The sequence below is a fragment of the Phyllostomus hastatus genome, unplaced genomic scaffold (genome assembly GCF_019186645.2).
Source record: "Phyllostomus hastatus isolate PE091 unplaced genomic scaffold, TTU_PhHast_1.1 phas_contig_5, whole genome shotgun sequence".
Lineage (NCBI taxonomy): Eukaryota > Metazoa > Chordata > Mammalia > Chiroptera > Phyllostomidae > Phyllostomus > Phyllostomus hastatus.
This window is the reverse complement of record NW_025333897.1, coordinates 3,452,068-3,472,653: the sequence shown is the minus strand read 5'-3', so window position 1 is coordinate 3,472,653 and position 20,586 is coordinate 3,452,068. Positions and strand designations below refer to the sequence as shown.

The 20,586-nt window shown below is 37.3% G+C and overlaps 1 protein-coding gene across 3 annotated transcripts in view; it reads left to right on the top strand.

The window, feature by feature from the left end:
* Positions 1–20,318, top strand: part of ZNF527 (zinc finger protein 527) — a 30,687-nt gene extending 10,369 nt beyond the window's left edge. For all 3 annotated transcript variants that reach the window (XM_045846597.1, XM_045846598.1, XM_045846596.1), the window contains one exon: positions 18,714–20,318. In XM_045846597.1, the coding sequence (XP_045702553.1) occupies positions 18,714–20,278 (1,565 nt within the window). In that variant the 3' untranslated portion in view covers positions 20,279–20,318. The remainder of the gene's footprint in view (positions 1–18,713) is intronic.
* The last annotated feature ends 268 nt before the right edge of the window (positions 20,319–20,586 follow it).

Below are 20,586 nucleotides of genomic sequence, written 5' to 3'. Positions count from 1 at the left end.
TCCTTCCCGTCACTATTGGTTCCCTGTACATTTTCCTTTATTTCACTTAGCATAGCCTTCATTTTTTCATCTAATTTGTGACCATATTCAACCAGTTCTGTGAGCATCCTGATTACCAGTGTTTTTGAACTTTGCATCTGATAGGTTGGCTATCTCTTCATCACTTAGTTGTATTTTTTTTTTGGGAGCTTTGATCTGTTCTTTCATTTGGGCAATTTTGTTTTTGTCTTGATGCACCTGTTATGTGGTGAGGGGTGGAGCCTTAGGTGTTCACCAGGGCAGGTAACCCAGGTTGCTGGATTGTGACACCGTATGTTGGGAAGGGGTCCAAGAGGGAACAATGGCACTTGCCCCGTTCTCTGCCAGATTTCAGTCACTTTCTCTGTTTCCCACAAGCAATTTGGGCCCTTCTGGTGCTGATTCCTGTGTGGGTGGGTTTGTGTATGTTCTATGACCCTGTGGGTCTCTCTAATGAACTCTCCTGTGAGTCTGGGAGTTTCTCCGGCTTCTCCCTTAACCCCCACAGTTGTTTTCAATCGGTAGTTTGAGGCTTTATTTCTCTGCACTGGGGCCCTGGGTTGCTCAGTCCGTCTGGCTCCCCAGTTGTTTCTTCTGGTTTCTCTGCACATGAATGTGGGACTGCCTAGTCTGCAAAACACCACCTCGCTGTGTCTGCCCACTGCAGTCTTGCCTACCAGCTGCAGCCTTGTGCGTCTGCTCCACAATCGGCAGCCTTGCTGGGTCCACCAGCCACCCCTCCTGCTGGTCTGGATGAATGTTTCTTCTTTAACTCCTTGATTGTCGGACTTCCATACAGTTTGATTTTCTGTCAGCTCTGGTTGTTTTTTGTTTTTAAATTGTTGTTGTCCTTCTTTTGGTTGTGCAAGGAGGCACAGTGTGTCTACCTACACCTCCATCTTGGCCGGAAGTAGGTTTTCAATTTCATTCTCTCTTCTTCTGACACCCCCATAATGCAGATGTTGTTATGTTTGAAGTTGTCCCGGAGTCTCCTTAAACTATCCTCATTTTTTTGGATTCTTTTTTCTTTTTGCTGTTCTGATTGGGTGCTTTTGTTTCCTTATATTCCAAATCACTGATTTGATTCTCAACTTCATTACTCTGTTGATAACTACCTATAAATTATTCTTCATTTCAGTTAGTGTATCCTTCATTTCTGACTGGGTCTTTTTATGATTTCCATGTCTTTTTTTTATGCTGTTGAAGTTCTCATTATGTTCCTTCAGCTTCCTTATAACCAGTGTTTTAAACTCCACATCTGGTAGATTGCTTGTCTTCATTTCATTGAATTCTTTTTCAGGAATTTTGTTCTGTCCTTTCATTTGGGACATGTTTGTCTCCTCATTTTGATAGACTCCCTGTGTTTGATTGTTTGTATTAAGTGGAGATACTACATCTCCCAGGCTTGGTAGAGTGGCCTAATGTAGTAGGTCTCCTATAGGGTCCAGTGGCATGGTCTCCTTCTTCACCTGAGCTAGACACTCAAGGTAAGCATCCATGTAGGCAGTGTACACCCTTCTGTTGTAGTTGAGTCTTGATTGAGTCTTGATTGCTGTTGGCACATTAGTGGGAGGGATTTGTCCCCAGGCCAATCAGCTGCTAGGATTGGCTTTGATCACCATGAAGATTCTGTTTTACAGGCGCCCACCCCATGGAGCAGGACTTACTTCAGTGGGGCTTTGGTGCTCATTGTGTCTGCCCTTGAGAGTGTCTCTTGTAGAGGAGGTTGCAGGGTGCTTCAACGTGGTCTTAAGCTGTACACTGGGTGCACTGGCACCTGTGTCCTGCCAGGAGTCACCTGGCATGAGCTACATAGTGGTCTGCAAATGGCTGCTACTTGTTCTTGGCTTGGAGGTGTCCAGGAGAGGCCAGCCTATGAGGTGGCTATGACTAGTGTTGGTCCTTGGGCCACTTAGTCAGAGGTATGGGGCACTCTGAGGCCAGATGCTGCTTGCTTGAGAGATTTTAGGAAAGTCTGAAGCATGAGCTAAAACAGTCTAATCATCTAGAAAAGCCACTGGAAACCATCTTTGGTGGAACTGCAAATTGGGTGGGGTAGGGCCTCATGTAATTACCAGGGCAGGGATAAATGTGTTAGCCAGGTTGTTAGAGCCTCAGGTATTTTGACAGCCTGCTGGGTCTGTGAAGGGAGGGCCCATCAAAGGACCAGTAGCCTCTGTCAGCACTTCTGTCTGGTGGAAAGCTGCCCCTCCATCTCTTGCACTGATGTCAGGAATATCAGTTTCTCCCTGTATGTCTCTGGTGCCTTTGGAGCTGATATCCCAGAACTGGAACTCAGAAGGAGTGAGTCCAAGTAAGTCTGTGTATGACCCTTTAAGAGGAACTACCTGGGATTGAAGAAATCCTTTGTCTTCACTCAGCCACAATTCGAGCTGTTTTTTACAGTGAGAAGTTATGGGGACTTCTTTTCCTGGCACTTGAACCCTGGGCTGGACAGCCTGGTGTGGGAATGGGACCCCTTGCTCCTTACGATGGACATCTGCAGCAGAGATATCCCTCTTGATTTTTATCTACCACAGGTGGGTGTGGGACCAACCCGTTCACATCTCCACCCCTCCTACCAGTCTTGACAAGGCTTCTTCTTTATATCCTTAGTAGTAGGACTTCCATTTCGGCTAGATTTCAGGCCATTCTGAATGATGTTTGTTCTGTAGTTCAGTTGTAATTTTTTTAATCCTCACCTGAGGATGTTTATTGATTTTAGAGAGAGAGAAAGGGAGAGAGAATCAGAGAAAAACTTTGATGCAAGAGAGAAAAAAATCAGTTGCCTCCCATATACATCCTAACTGGGGCTGGAACCTGCAACCTAGGTATATGCCCTCACTGGAAATCAAACCCACAACCTTTTGGTGTATGGGATGGTGCTCCTACCAACTGAGCCATGTGGCCAGGGTGTAATTTTTAAAGAAAAGGTTTTTTTTTTTTTAAATTTTAGAGGAAGAGAGTAAATGAGAGAGAGGGAAAAAACCCCATCAGTTTGTTGTTCCATTTATTTATGTATTCATAGGTTGCTTCTTGTATGTGCCCTGACCAGAGATCAAAACCACAACCTTGGCATATCAGGACAGTGCTCTAGGCAACTGAGCTATCCAGCCCAGGCCTAGCTGTAATTTTTCTGTGGTTGTGGGAGAATGCAAGTACCATGTTGATGCTGCCATTTTGACCAGACTTGTGTAAAACTTTTTATTATGTCTGGAGTTAATAATTATCTGGGGGTTTAGTCTATTTGCCCTTCTGCCTACTTTAAGACACTCAGACACATTGGGTAATCTGTTGATTTCATTATCTAGGAGAAGTTCCCAGAGTCTTCAGATATGCCTTACTCTAGACAAATGCCTCATTACATCTGCATCTACTGAATTTGGGTTTATCCATTGTTTTCTCATGATTAGATTGAGCTTTAATGCAGTTTTTTTAAAGACTGCCACAAAAATAATACTGTGTTCCTCTCAGTTCATCATACCAAGTGATTCATAATGTTAATGTCTTAATATTGATGTTAGATTTGAATACTTGGTGGTGTCTGCCTTGTTTCTCCATTTCAAGTTACAGTTTTTCTTTTTTTAATTATGTTGGAGGAGATACTTTGAGACTATTCAGATTCTTCTAAAACTTTTCTTCACTAATTTTAGCATCCATTGGCTTAATAGATCTTGTCTGCAACAGTTATTATTGTTGTCTTGCCCTAATATTGATTTTTTCACTTCCCTCTTTTCTTATATTAATTAGGATTGTTCTTCAGGGAAGAACTGTTCATTCTCTCCCATTTCATTATATATTCAATTATTTCTTATGTCTATGGAATCATGGTTTTTATTTTTTCTCTGAGGTAGATCCAATGAATCTTTATTTTGAGGCTAAAATTGTTCTAGCTTTGCCCATTGGCCTTTTCTTCAAGTAAGTTTCTTTGAACTTTTGAAATGTCCCCACCCATTATTTTTGTGTGTGTGCAGTTCAAGATGTTCCAGATTCATGTAGTTTTACTTACCCCAGCTTTAAATCAAGCACTTCTCCAAGGAGTCCTGGTTCCTTATATTTGAAAATGATGTTTAGAAGCCAAGGTCTGAATGTCATTACTCCTCGGCCCTCACCATAGATTTAGCTGGGAAATATCTATATGTACACTAACGCACACACAGACATATACACACTTCTAGGTTTTTGCCTCTATCTTTTTATGTATTGGAACTATCAATTTATATTGATATCCTGATTCTGTTCCTGATCGACAGGGTTTATTGTAGCCTTCCTCATTTACTTATTTATAATTTCTTTTTATGATAACAAGAAACAATATATTTACCTATTTGCTCAGTTTTAATATTTACATAAAGTAATTTCAGAATTTCCTATCTATTTTTCTGTAAGAAACAAATTTCCTAACTAGATTACATTATTTTGGTATGTTTTTCTTATCTTTAATCTTATAGTATTCAGTCAGAATGTTACAGAACAAACAAGGGGGGCCTGGGACAATATACTATTATTGAAAAAAAAGCCCCCAGGTCCTTCATGTCCGCCGCCCGAGGAAAGACATCTCTCAATGCCAGAGATTTGTGAAAAGGAAAGGAAATGTTTATTTAATGCTATACAAACTTCAAGTAGTGACCTAATGTCTTTATCAAATAATCCTAAAGTCCCTTAAAAGACCCACAAACAGACACAGTCCTTCCTTCCTTCCCCCTTTGCCCAGTCCAGAGTACCGTATCTCAGGAAAGGAAATAGAAGTCCATGGCTCAGGCAGTCCTCTGGTTATTCCCAGTTAGTACTCCATCTCGACTGGGAGACCTCCCTGGGTTCCCGGCACCCTCAGCTGAGTTGCCAGGATCTCTGCTAAAACCAGGTGGTGGTTCTCCCTTCTAAAGCTGTGGGGGTCCCCACTCTGGCAAAGGCATGTGGTCCTCTCTCCCAGGGCCACGTGAGTCCCCACTCTGCCAGAGCCGCGTGGTTCTCTCTTCGATGCTGCAGGAAGGGAGAGTCCCCACTCTGTCCAGGCCGAGTGGTTCTCCCTCTCTCAGGGCCGCGGGAGTCCCCACTCTGCCAGAGCTGCGTGGTTCTATCTTCGATGCTGCAGGAAGGGAGAGTCCCCACTCTGTCCAGGCCGAGTGGTTCTCCCTCTCTCAGGGCCACGGGAGTCCCCACTCTGCCAGAGCCGCGTGGTTCCCTCTTTGATGCTGCAGGAAGGGAGAGTCCCCACTCTGTCAAGGCCGCGTGGTTCTCTCTCTCTCAGGGCTGCGGGAAGGGAGAGTCCCCACTCTGTCCAGGCCGCGTGCTTCTCTCCTCAATGTCTGGCGTGTCTGGGTTTAAATCCCCATGCCAATCTTCTTCTGCAGCCCCATTTCCGACTCCTCCTACACTTGTACACACCTGCCCTCAGTCTGCTGTCTTCTCCAGCTTTTCTGGTCGCCATCGTGGGTCTGGGCAGGTGTCACCCCATGTCATGGAGCCAATCTTCTCCCAGCTCCCACGCAGGTGCTGTAACTCAGGGGACCTGCCCCCTCCCCCTTCCCATCTTGAGGGGAGATCCCTTTCCATCCCCCTGGCCTTGAGCAGGGCCATAGCTATTTAGCATATCCAAGTGACCAGCCAAAGGCTATAGGTATGCTAAATGACCATGCCATGGATTAGCTGCAAAGCTGCCCTGCATGTTCTTGCTCTGTGTGCTCCTTCTCCCAACTCACACCTGTGGGGGAAGGGGTGAGGACACCTTAAAATCTCCTGGACACCTTGAGTTCTGGACCCCATTTCAAATGCCTATTTGGGATCCCCCCTCTTGGTTGCACCCTGTAACAAGAATGCTATTTTTTCAAAATTATTTAGGTTAGTATTTTTAGGTTCATTTGTATTCTATTTTTCGTTCCTACCCCATCCTGGTTGGGTTACATTGTTTTTTGTTTGTTTGTTTGTTTGTTTGTTTGTTTGTTTTTTGTTTTTTGTTTTTTGTGGGGGGTTTTTTGGTCTCTGAAACATTAGTGTGCTATAAAAAATAAAATCAGAGCTTTTCAAGAATATATTCTCAGATAAGGCAAAGCTAAGGGAGTTCATCATCACCAAGTCCTTATTATATGAAATGTTAAAGGGGTTTATGTATGAAAAAGAAGATCAAAACTAAGAACATTAGAATGACAACAAACAAGCATCAACAACTGAATCTAAAAAACAAAAACAAACTAAGCAAACAACTATAACACGAATAGAATCATAGCTATGGAAATCATTTGGAGGGTTATCAGCTCAGAGGTGGAAGGGGGAGAACGGAGGAAAAGGCATAGGGATTTAGAACCATAAATGGGTAGGTACAAAATAGACAAGGGGATGTTAAGGACGTATAGACAATGGAGAAACCAAAGAACTTACATGCATAACCCATGGACATGAACTAAAGAGGGAGGGAATTGGTGGAGGGAAGGGGGGAACCAGGTAGAGAGGGGCAAAGGGAGGAAAATGGGGACAACTGTAATAGCATAATCAATAAAATATACATTAAAAAGGGGGAAAAAAAGAATATATCTTCCATACTTACCTGGCAGGGAAGATACTATGATCAACAATATATCCCAAGAAATGTGTTGTTCCCTTCTCATGCCTACCATCCTGTTTCTGTTTGCTTCTTCCTTGTACCCCTTTATTATACACCCTTTGTAGATTACCAGTCTCTTTTATCCTCAGGTTTGTCCTTTTTGCTTCTTTTGCACAAATGAGCAGAAATATATGTAGTTTCTTGTATCTCCTTGTATGCTTCATGAAGTAGCATACCATGGACTCTTTGCATATTGCTTTTTCACTGAGTTATATCTATGAGAACTCACTTCATATTAGTTAACAGGGAGCTTTCTTAGTTTTTAAAAAGGTTTTATTTATTTATTTTTAGAGAGAGAGGAAGGAGAAAGAGAAGGAGAGAAACATCAATGTGGGGTTGACTCTCATGTGCCCCTCACTGGGGACCTGGCCCACAACCCAGGCATGTGCCCTGACTGAGAATCAAACCTGCAACCCTCTGGTTTGCAGCCTGCCCTGAATCCACTGAACTACACCAGCCAGGGCAACTTTCTCATTTTTTAATAGCTGCAGAATATTTCTTTATGTAGATGTTATTGTAATTTTTTCCGCCACTCTCTAATGTGTGGACATTTAGTTTGCTTGCAATATTTTACAATTACAAACAATGCTACAGTGAATAACCTTGTAGTTATGTATTTTTTGTGTTGTTGAGGCTGTGTTTTCAGGGCAGGTCCCTAGATGTTAGATCACCGAGTAAGTACATATGTAATTTTATTAGGATTTTCTAAATTCCCCTCCAGGAAGGTTGTACCAGTTTGATTTCTATATTAATTTTCTATTGCTGCTATAACAAATTACCACCATGTTAGTAGCTTAAAACAACAGAAATTTATTATCTTTTAGCTGTTGAGTCCAAAAGTCAGAAATGAGGCTTACAGGGCTCGAATCAAGATATCAACAGCCTGCCTTCCTCCCGAAGGTTCTTTGGGAGAAATTGTTTCTTTGCCTTTTTTTTCTTTAGAGCCTTTATTCTTTCATTTTCCAGTTCTTTCATTTTCCACTTTGTAGAATTACTTTGTTTGAAATGTAGGGTTTTAGCCCTGGCTGGGGTAGCTCAGTGGATTGAGTGCGGGCTGCGAACCGAAATGTCGCAGGTTCGATTCCCAGCCAGGGTACATTCCTGGGTTGCAGGCCATGGCCCCTGGCAGCTGCGCATTGATGTTTCTCTCTCTCTCTCTCTCTCTCTCTCTCTCTCTCTCTCCCTCCCTTCTCTCTCTAAAAATAAATAAATAAAAACTTTTAAAAAATAGTTAAAAAAAAGAAATGTAGGGTTTATATGCAGTATAGAATTGTTTTGTTTTTTGAACAAATCTGAATATCATTTCTATTTAATAAGTGAAAGTCCAATTGCATTTTTGATATATTTGGGCCTAATCCTATATATAGTTTTGTAATATTTTTTTATTTTATAGTTTTTAAAAGAAACTTTTACTATCTGTTTCCCTAGCCTTTTTTGTCACATAATACTTTATTTTTTTAAAATAATTAGGAAAAATTTCCTTTTATCACATGTTTACCTTCATGGTATTAGCTCCTCTGTTTATGTAGACAATGTTCCTTTCTGCTACTCGATTGGTGAGCTTTAAAAACAAGCCTTTCATTTTTACTCGTTACAGATGAGTGAGCTTATTTTACTTTCCACATTCTCTTCCCAAATTTAGTTATTTATACTGTTTTTACGTTGTCAAGACATATTATATTTACATGCTATTGTGTCACATTTATACCAACCTTTTATTTAGCTCTTAGTTTCATAGTGAAGTTTATGAAGTATTTTCTCCTAGTTCTTTTGCCAAAATTTTTCTAGACATTAGTTGATTGGCTGAGGTTTGTCCTCTAGCAGCTTCATAAAAAAAAACTTGTGCAAACAATGTCCTCCCAAGTTCTGTTTATAATCAACCATTCTTATAATACTGGTGTTAAATGTTTTTTTGAAGAAGTTTGATGACAGATTGATGTTTTTCCTTTATGTATAAGTAACTTTATAGTTTTTTGGTCTCCCAGATTGCTCTTCTAAGTCATTTTATTAAGGCATATCTCCATCTTCACCATTTTGGGTCACTTTTTTCTGGTACAAAAGTGTTCTTTTTTAGAATGCAGAGTCAAGTTTTTTATTTTAGTAAATTTTTTTTAGTAATAAAGTTAAAAATACAGAAAAGTATAGAGAATAATATAATGCCTAGAGTTGATGATTGTTAATATTTTAATATATTTTTATTTTTTGATAAAGAGATAAATTGTCATAAGTTCTCTTTGTTCCTCATTCTTATTTCACTCCCTCATCTACATCTTGATCTTAGAAATGACAGTTGTGGATTCAGTGTATGTCATTCCAGTTCATTTTTAAAACTTTTTATTGTAAACTTCTATGCATCTGTAAAATAAAAAAGTGTCTTTATTTTCATAGGTAGTTTTTTTTATGTTTTATTCTGCAACTTGCTTTTTATTACTCAGTGTTGAAATTTATCCTTTATTAATCCTTATGCAATATGATTTTGTTCTTTTTAAAATGCTATATAATATTCCCTGTTTTGAATTTACCACATTTTACTTAACCATTTTCCTACTGATTGATAGACATTTAACTTGTTCCCATGTTTTGCATCCCACTAGTAGCATGATATGGTTTCATACACATGCACATAAGAGTTTGTCAAGTGTTTGTACCTGGAAGTAGAATTGCTGGGGCATGGAAGTGCACATTTTACTTTCCTAGATACTCAACTGTTCTTGAAGGTGATTATATCAATTAAAACCTACTAACCATGTCTGGAGAGTTCCTGTTTCATTATTCCTTTGATATTCTCCAATTTAAGTTTTTAATATTGTCCTTGATATTATCTAACTTAAATCTTGCCATAATGATGGAGAGAGATACTTTTGAAGTAGTTTTGATTTGTTTAGTAAGATTGAGCATCTTTCCAGAAATGAATTGTTCACTTAGTTTTTTTCTCCTGCTAATATTTTTAACCCATTCTTTGGAGTTGGATTATTTGTAATTTTTTGTACTGATTTTTAGAATTTCTTTATATATTCTAGGCACTAACTATTTTTCTATAATATGTATTTTGGTTGTCTTTTGCCCAGACTGTGCCTTGTGTTTTAACTGTGGTGCATTTTTTCTCACCCAGTTTTTTACTTTTTATTGAATTTATTGGGGTAACACTGATTAACAAAATTATACAGGTTACAGGTGTACAATTCTACAACACATCATCTGTACACTGTATTGTGTGTTCACCACCCAGTTTCAAGGCTCCATCCATCACCATTTACCCCACCTGTACCTCCCTCTACTTCCCCACACCCCACCATTACCCAGTAATCACCATACTGTTGTCTGTGTCCATGAGTTTTTTCTTTTTTTATGCTCGATCCCTCAATGCCCCTACCTTCCACCCCCACATCCATCCTAACTGTTGTCAGACTGATCTCTATGAGTATGTGTCTGTTTTGCTTGTTCAGTTCATTTTGTTGATCAGATTCCACATAGGAGTGAAATTGTATGGTACTTGTCTTTCTCTGACTGGCTTGTTTCACTTAACATCCACTAGGTCCATCCACTCAAAAGCTAAAATTTCCTTCTTTTTTATGGCCAAGGAGTATTGCATGGTATTAAGTGTACCACACTTTTATATTCACTCATCTATTGATGGACACTTGGGTAGCTTCCAAATCTTGGCTATTGTCAATAATGCTGCAGTGAACATAGGGGTTCATATATTATTTAGAATTAGTGTTTTGAATTTCTTTGGATAAATTCCCAGAAGTGGAGTCACTGGGTCATAAGGCAGTTCTATTTTTAAATTTTTCAGGTGACTACATACTGCTTTCCACAGTGGCTGCACCAATTTTCATTCCTACCAACAATGCACTAGGGTTCCCTTTTGTCCACACCCTTGCCAAGACTTATTTGTTGATTGATTGATGATAAATCAATAAATTCTGACAGATATGATAACTGATTTTTTAAAAGATTTTATTTATTTATTTTTAGAGAGGGAAGGGAGGGAGAAAGAGAGAGAGAAACATCAATGTGTGGTTGCTGGGGGTCATGGCCTGCAACCCAGGCATATACCCTGACTGGGAATCGAACCTGAGACACTTTGGTTCGCAGCCCTCACTCATTCCACTGAGCTACACCAGCCAGGGCTAATACCTCATTTTTTCAATTTTAATTTCTCTGACAGTGACCTTGAGCATTTTTCATATGTATATTGACCATTTGTTTTTCCTCTTTTGAGAAGTGTCTATTCAGATCCTTTGCCTATTTTTTTTAAATGCAGAAAGTGTATTCTTTTTTTTTTTAAGATTTTATTTATTTAATTTTAGAGCGGGAAGGGAGGGAGAAAGAGAGAAAGAGAGAAACATCAATGTGCGGTTGCTGGGAGTCATGGCCTGCAACCCAGGCATGTACCCTGGCTGGGAATTGAACCTGCGACACTTTGGTTCGCAGCCCTCACTCAATCCACTGAGCTATGCCAGCCTGGGCTCCTTTGCCTATTTTTTAATTGGGTTATCTTCCTGATGTTGACTTGTATAAAGACTTTATGTATTTTGGAAATTAACCCCTTATTAGATACATCATTGGCAAATATGTTCTCCCATATAGTGTATTCTCTTTTTATTTTGTTGGTGGTTTCTTTTGCTGTGCAAAAGCTTTTTAGTTTGTGATAGTCCCATTTGTTTATTTTTTCCTTTGTTTCCCTTGCCCTTAGAGATATTTCAACTAAATTATTGCTACAAGAGATGTCTGAAATGTTACTGCTTGTTTTCTTCTGGGATATTTATGGTTTCACAACTTACATTTAAAACTTTATTCCATTTTGAGTTTATTTTTGTGTATGGTTTAAATCTGTGATTCTTTTTTTTTTTGCATATACCTGTTTAATTTCCCAACACCAACACCATTTATTGAAAATACTGTCTTTACTTCATTGTATGCTCTTGCCTCCTTTGTCAAATATTAACTTACAATAAAAAGAGTAGGTGTATTTCTGGGTTCTCTATTCTGTTCCATTAATATTTATGACTGCTCTTATGACAGGGCCAGACTGCTTTGATTACAGTGGCCTTATAGTATAGTTTGATATCAGGTATTATGATAGCTTCAACTTTGTTTTTTTTTTTCAAGATTGCTAGGCTGCTCTGGGTCTTTTGGTTCTGTATAAATTTTTGGAATATTTTTTCTAGAGCTCTGAAATATGCCATTGGTATTTTAGGAACAATTGCATTGAATCTATAGATTGCTAATGACAATATGGACATTTTTTTTAGGGGGAGAGAGAGAATTAGAGAAGGAGAAAGAAATATTGATGTCGGAGAGAAAGATCAATCAGTTGCCTCCTCTATGCACCCTAGTCAGGGATCAAACCTGCAGTCTTAGTATGTGCTGTCCCTGGAAATCGAGCCCACAAACTTGGGGTACAGGATGATCCTCCAATTAAGTGAGCCACCAGTCCAGGGCAGTATAGACACTTTAATGATGTTAATTTTTTCAGTCCAAGAACACAGTATATGCTTTAACTTATTTATGTCTTCCTCAATTGTTTCTTCAATGTCCTATAGTTTTCCAAGTACAAGTCTATCACCTCAATGGTTAAATTTATTCCTACGTATTTAATTTTTGTTGTTGTTGGGATTGTTTTCTATTTTCTCTTTCTGATAGTTTTTTTATTTATATATAAAAATGCCACCAGTTTCTTAATATTAATTTCATATCTTGCTACTTTGCCAAATTAATTTATTAGGCCTAGTGTTCTTTTGGTGGAGTCTTTGTGATTTTCTATGTAAAATATCATGTCATGTAGAAGCAATGAGAGTTTTATTTCCTTTTTTTCATTTTGGATGCCATTTATTTCTTCTTCTTGTCAGATTGCCATGTCCAGGACTTCCCATACTATGTCGAATAAGAGTGATGAAAGCAGACATCCCTGTCTTGTGTCTGATCTGAAGGAAAACTTTTATCTTTGCCCATTGAGTATGATGTTGGCTATAGGTTTTTCATATACAATCTTTTAATAAAGGTATGTCCCCCCTATCCCTACTTTGCTGAGAGTTTTTATCACAAATATGTGCTGGATTTTATCAAATGCTTTTTCTGCATCTATTGACATGATCATTTGATGTTTATCTTACATTTTATTTATGTGGTGTACCACATTTACTGATTTGCAAATATTGCACCAACTTGGCATTCCTGCAATAAGTTCCCCTTGACTGTAGTATATGAATGTATACCACATTTAAATGTATTGCTGTATTTGATTTGCTAATATTTTGTTCAGGACTTTAGCACCTATGATTATCAGGGATATTAGCCTATCACTTTCTTCTGTTGTACTTGATTTTGGAATTAGGGTAATGCTGACCTTGTAAAAAGAGCTTGTAAGTCTCCCTCCTCTTGAATTTACAGAGTAGTTTGAGTAGGATAAGTGTTATTTCTTCTTTAAGTGTTTGGTAAAATTCACCTGTGAATCCATTCTGTTCAGGACTTTTGTTTGCTGGGAGCTTTTTGATTACTCCTTCAATTTCATTAGTTGTAATCAATCTGTTCAGGTTTTCTGATTCTGTCTAATTCAGTTTTGGAAGATTGTATATTTCTAAAAATTTATCTATTTCACCCAGGTTGTCTGTTTTGCTGGTATATTTTCTTGCAGTTCTTTGTATTTCTGTGATGTCAGTTGCTACTTCTCTTTGATTTCTGATTCTGTTTATTTGGAGCATCTCTCTTATATCTTCATGAGTCTGGTTAAAGGTTTCTCAATCTTGTTTATCTTTTCAAAGAACTAGCTTTTGATTTCATTGATTTTTTTGTATTTTTTTGGTCTCTGTGTCATTTATTTTGACTGACCTTTATTATTTCTTTGTTTTTCTTACTCTGGGATTTGTTTGTTGATCTTTTTCTAGTTCTTTTACTGCAGGGTTAGATTATTTGAGATATTTTTTGTTTTTTGTTGTTTTTTTTTTTAGGTAGGACTGTAATGCTATGAACTTCTTGCTCAGGACTGCTTTCATTGTGTACCATTGATTTTACATTCTTTGTGTTCATCATCATTTGTTGCCAAGTAATTTTTTAAATTCTTCCTTGATCTCATTGTTAACCCATTCATTGTTTAATATCATGCTATTTAGCCTCCAGGTGTTTAAATGTTTTTCAATATTTTTACTATAGAGGACTTCTAGTTTCATGCCATTGTGCTTGAAGATAATGCTTGATATGATTTCAATCTTCATGAATTTGTTAAGACTTATTTTGTGTTACAATACGAGGTCTATCTTTGAGAATGTGCCATGTGCTGTTAAGAAGAATGTATATTCTACTGCTTTGGGATGAAGTGTTTTGTAAACACCAATTAAATCCATTCAATGTAGTCTATCATTTAAGATCACCATTTCCTTGATGATTTTTTGTCTGGAAGTTCTATCTGCTGATGACATGTGGTATTAAATCCCCCTACTATGACTGCATTCCTATCATCTTTCTCTTAAATTCCACCAAGATTTCCTTCATATATTTAGGTGTTCCTATATTGTGTGGATATGTTTATAAGGGTTATATCCTCTTGTTGGATCAATCACGTTTTTATTATGTAATGGCATACTTTGTCCCTAGTTTTGGCTTTTGTTTTTAAGTCTATTTTGTCAGATATAAGTATGGCTTCCCAAGTTTTTTATTCATTTCCCTTAGCATTCAATTTTTTCCATCACTTCACTTTCATCCTGTTTAAATATTTTGTTCTGAGGTGGTTCTCTTGTAGGTAGCATATAAATGGGTCATATTACCTTATCCATTCAGCCACCCTATGTCTTTTGATTAGAGCATTTAATCCACTTCCACTTGAAGTTATTATTGATAGGTATTTATTTATTGTTTTTTTCTTTATATGTAGTTTCCTCTCTCCATCTATTCCTTCTCTTAAATCAATCCCTTTAATATTATTATTAAATAATAATAATAAATATTATTTAAATCTTCTTTAAAATAATTTTATAGGACCTTTTTAGTGTCTGTATACCATACTTCCTTCTGCCTTCCAATTACTTATATTCCAATTGTAATCATCATTCTTTGCCTTCACTACAAATTTTCTTCCATTGTCTTATCACTTGCAATCTGGCTTCTGCCCATCTAGTTTCATTAAATTCAGGTGCCTGTCTTCATTTTCATATTCCCCATCTTAATGAGGTATATAAAATAGTTCTGACCACAATTCTATTCCTCTGTCCAAATCTGTGTCCTCTTTCTCTCTCCCTTTAACTAGATCCTGTCCCTATTTTTGTCTTTTCTTCATTCAACCCTAAGATCTTTGTTATATTAATCTGGATGTCTATCCAGTGCTTCCTAATAGAACATTCTTGGATGACAGAAATGACCTGTATCTGTGCTTTCCAATACAATAACCATGTTTACTACTGAGCACTTAAAATATGGCTAGGTATGACAGAGAAACTAAAGTTTTAAACTTCTGGGAATCTATCTGAAGAAACCTGAAACACCTATTTGAGGAATATATGCACCTCTATGTTCACTGAAGCATTATTTACAATAGCTTTTGGAAGCAGCCCAAGTGGTCGTCAGTAGATGAATAGATAAAAAAGCTATGGTACATTTTATACAATGGAATACTACTTGATCTTAAAAAAGGAAAAATATTTTACTCTTTGTGACAGCATGCATGGACCTGGAGAACATTATGCTTAGTGAAATAGGCAGTCAGAGAAAGACAAGTACCATATGATTTCACACATATGTGGAATCCAATAAACAAACTGAACTAAGAAGCAAAACAGAGACAGACTCAGAGAGCAGGCTGACAGCTTTGATGGGGAAGGTTGGGAGGGTGGAGGGATTGAGCAAAAAAGAAAAAAAAGAAAGAAAGAACACTTGGACATAGACCACAGTATGGTGATTGTGGGGGGAGGGGAACTAGGTGGAGGTAGAGGAGGCTATAAGGGAGATAAATGGTAATAGAAAAAATACAATAAAATAAAAATAAAAATTTTAAGAACAAGCTACTGATACATACACCAAAAAGTTTTTAATTAAATTAATTAAACTGCTCTATGTGTTTTGTGGCTGCCTTATTAAACAGCATAATTCTATACAGTCTTTTACAGAAGGAGATCCAGTCTGTACCTATGTGTCTCATTATTCAGGTTATTCATTGGAATATATTTTGGGGATTAGCAGAAAACTCCCTCCTTCTTAAGATTTCCCCATAAGGTACAAGTCTTAGTTATTGTTGTTGTTTTTTAAAGAAAAAGTCACATATGTATATACAGCATAAGGAAAATAGTCAGTATTATTGTAATAACATTTTCTTGTGACTGATGATTTTATTGGACTTAATCTGGTAATCACAATATAAGGAATATAAATATCAAATCACTATATTGTACACCTGAAACTGCCATATTTTATGTGAACTATACTTTAATTAAAAAAGATTTCCCCATAGGTCTTATCCTTTTTTTCTCAGATTTCCCACTAGACTGTGCTGGGTTTCAGACCAGGTCCACAGTTCTTTTCTTCTTCCAACATCATACATAAGCCTACTTACTATGAAGTTCTGATTGGATTTCAAATTTGATCATACTTTAACTTATAACTTCTATCTATTTACAGACGATATTCAGTTGGAAATTACAAACCTAAAACATTTCTTGGACACATTTTAACCTCAAAGAGTTTACCTCTCCTATTTTTGGCCTTGCCACTTGACCATCAATCTATTTCAAAATACTATGATGTAATAGATATCACGTGAGCCTCAAAATCAAATGTAATAATATCTAAGCCTACTTAGTGGTGGCTATAAGAATTACTTAATGAGTATACATTAATTTGTTTCATTTTATGATAAACATCACCATATATATATAACGAGCCAGACACTGCTAGATATGTTATATATAGGGTGGAGCAAAAGTAGGTTTACAGTTGTGGGTACATGAAACACAGAGTGATTCTTATATTATTATTTATTACTATAATATTTTTCATGTGAACAACTGTAAACCTACTTTTGCCCCACTCTGTATTATGCCTAATTTTTATACCATACTTACAATGTCATATGATTTTACCTACTAGGAAACTGAGGCTCAAGAGGTAGATTAATCAGTTTGGTAAAGGCAGAATACCTAACTAGCTAGATGTAGAGTTTGGATTCAAACTCACCTTTGTCTGACCCCAAATCCTGTGTTGTTTCCACTCTGCCACATAGATGGCCATTTAGCTCTTTTCCATTTTGCCTGAACCTATGACTTCCCTTTTCCCTTCAGTCAATTACTGATAACAATGAATTGTCTTTTTTCTTTTGCTGAGTGCCATCATGAAATCATTGACTTCTAAGTATTTCTCTACTTCAGTCATAGTGAATATGTTTTCCACATGGACAATATGTATTTCCTGTTTTATACTTTCCCCTGGAAATACCTCATTTGGAGTTCTTCCTGCTACAGTGTTTATCTACCTACCTAACTCCATAATATTCTTTTTTTTTTAAGAGAGAGTTTGGAGCTCCAGGCACCTCAGAATCCCCCATATCAGAAATGTCTGTAATCTCCTCCCATCAAGCTTCTTTTACTTACCATTGAGTTATGTACTGTATAAAGCTACAGTTTTCCTGGAGTGGGGAAGATTTATTCTTGGTTAAAGGGAATATAGTGGTCCTGAGTGATAGATATAGGAGAAGAGGTTTAGGAGAGTGAGTGAGGAAACAGAAGTAGTTGCTCTTCTATAGCAAGAGCAACAGTGTGGATCTAACAGGGGATAAATGAACAAAGAAAGCCCTTTCAGGCTTGGCTTGAGGTAGGGGTCCAAGTAGGAAAATATCTTTGGCTGTATATAGGAGGAACTGTGGAGGGGTGGGCTTTCTTCAAAGTAGAGAATATATTAGAAAGAAAAATAATACAGATGAATAATATGTTGTTTACTTTTCAGTTTTATACTGACCTAGTGTATTTGCCACTTTATTTTCAATAGATTGGAAACAGTTATGGAAAAGAATAATTAACCCCAAAGCTAATATGTGCAGTCCTAAAATAATCACTGAGCACATCAAAGTGTGAAAATGACTCCATCACTGAAATAATTATATTTTGGAACCCTTATCAAAACCTTGAAAGTCAAGCTCACATTCTTCAGGACTTATTCCTTAATTAAAGTAGGGAGTTTTGATCACTGATTTTCCGACACTTGCTCTACTCATAATCATTATCTTATTATCTAATTTTTTTATGTGACATATTGAATTTTTATGCACAGAATTTTTCTCTTTCTCATTAGAGTTTTACAAAGGGAAAATGACCTATGTCTCAGCCTTTTTTATACTCTACAAGGTGCTCTGGTAATAGGTTCCATATACTTGAATATATTATCTGATTATTGTAATGTGACAGTAAAAGAACTTTCTTGCTTTTCTCTTTTTGAGATTATCTTATGAACAATAGTTTTCTTTCTATTTGATCTCAACAAATATCCCCTCCTGAAAGTATCAAGTACGTACTGAGATGTCATATTTTTCTCAATGATGAGAAATGCTGACCTCAAGATTCCTGCTGGACACTGAGAAAAAATAAATTCCCCTTGGGTCCCATAAAATTTTAAAGTTGTTGAGCATTCTGTCAGCATTCATAGATTCTACAAAATGCTGCCATTGTCCTAGGCACTGGATGCAGCTGTGTGAAAAAAAAAAGAAGTAAACAATCCCTGCCCTCATGGAGCTTTTCACCCTATGAATAGCACTGGATAGTGCAGGATGCACTGGAAACTTTAAGGACTAGACACAGGAAAACTGTCATTGTGATCAAATCAATTATGTCCAATTCTTTATCTTTTCAGCATTTAGCTTTGTCTACATCTTGATGCCCTACATTTAATCTGTTACCCCAATCACCTCTTCCTCATTACCAACACATACCTTCCTCTAGCAGTTCTTTTTATTCTTTGTATTTTGTTCATATTGTATAATTTAATTTGAGAGATGTCAGAATGATATAGTTTCTTTCTTCATTCCTTCAATTAAATTCTTCAATTTCTTCTATGATAGTTTTCTTTCTCCTTGCAAAGGAAAAAAGGATACATTTGCTTTCTTGATATTTTTCAGACTGGGAGTCTTGGTATGAAATCAAGGAATTATCTCCAATATGGTACATTGATGAAGAGGAAATATCCCAGAGCATGGTAATGGGAAGACTTACAAATCATGATTTTGAATGCTCCAGTTTCAGAGAAACTTGGAAATATGAGGATGAATTTGAGCATTGTCATGGAAATCAGGAGAGGCATTTCAGGCAAGTGGCAAGTCTTAAGGAAATATATGCTGTGAAAACAGACAATGAATATAATAATTCTGACAGAAATATTCTCTTGAAGTCAGTACTTTTAACACAACAGACAGTTTCTACATTACAGCAGATACATGAGTTTGATATTTACGATAAAACGTTCCCCCTAAATTCAGTCCTAATTGAAAATAAAAGACAACATGCTCAGAAGGAATCTTTGATAGGTAATAAATGTAAAGAATTCAAACAGAGTACATACTTTAATAAAGATATAGGCATTCCTCCTGGGGAGAAGCCTTATAAAGGTAATGATTTTTCAAATCTTTTAAGTTTCCATTCATTACTTACTCAACGTCAAACAACTCATTTTGGAAAATTACCTGATGAATGTGGTGGTGCCATTAGTTGTTACTCATTATTTACTCAACCTCAGAGAATTCACAGTAGAAAGAAACCATATGCATGCAATGACTGCGGAAAAGCCTTTAGCCATGACTTCTTTTTCAGTGAACATCAGAGGACTCATATTGGAGAGAAACCATATGAGTGTAAGGAATGCAACAAAGCCTTTAGACAGAATGCACACCTTGCTCAACATCAGAGAATCCACACTGGAGAAAAACCCTTTGCATGTAATGAATGTGGGAAGGCCTTTAGCCGTTATGCCTTCCTTGTTGAACATCAGAGAATTCACACAGGAGAGAAACCATATGAATGTAAGGAATGTAATAAAGCCTTCAGACAGAGTGCACACCTTAATCAACATCAGAGAATTCACACTGGAGAGAAACCCTATCAATGTAATCAATGTGGAAAAGCCTTCAGCAGACGCATAGCCCTTACTCTGCATCAAAGAATTCATTCAGGAGAGAAACCCTTTAAATGTAATGAATGTGGGAAGACCTTTGGCTATCGCTCACACCTTAATCAACATCAGAGAATTCATACTGGAGAAAAGCCCTATGAGTGCATCAAATGTGGGAAGTTTTTCCGGACTGATTCACAACTTAATCGACATCATAGAATCCATACTGGAGAGAGACCTTTTGAATGCAGTAAATGTGGGAAAGCCTTCAATGATGCTTTAGTTCTAATTCATCATAAGAGAAGTCATGCAGGAGAGAAACCCTATGTATGTAACAAATGTGGGAAAGCTTTCAGTTGTGGCTCATACCTCAATCAACATCAGAGAATTCATACTGGGGAGAAACCCTATGAATGCAATGAATGTGGGAAGGCTTTCCATCAGATATTATCCCTTAGGCTACATCAGAGAATTCATATTGGAGAAAAATCCTATAATTGCAATGAATGTGGGAGTAATTTTAGCTGTGTCTCCACCCTTAGACGACATCAGAAAATTCATAATAGAAAAACACTCTGATTATAACAAGAATAAGAAAGAAAACATTTAGTCACCACTCAGTCCTTATTAAATAAATATCAGTGAATTCTTTGGTTAGCAATTCTATGAATATAGTGCATATGGGAAAGCCTTCAGTTCATGAGCATTCCTTATTTGAAATAGCCCTAGTAGTAGACATCTGTTACTTTGTGATCTGTTATGTGCCCTTTTTGAGACTTAGCTTACCCTTAATGCATGTGATTCTGGGGAAACTGTTAGGGAGGACAGTGTCAGGTCATAGGCTGGCCAGTTATTTCCCTTGACCTAGTGATTAATAAGGGATTGGC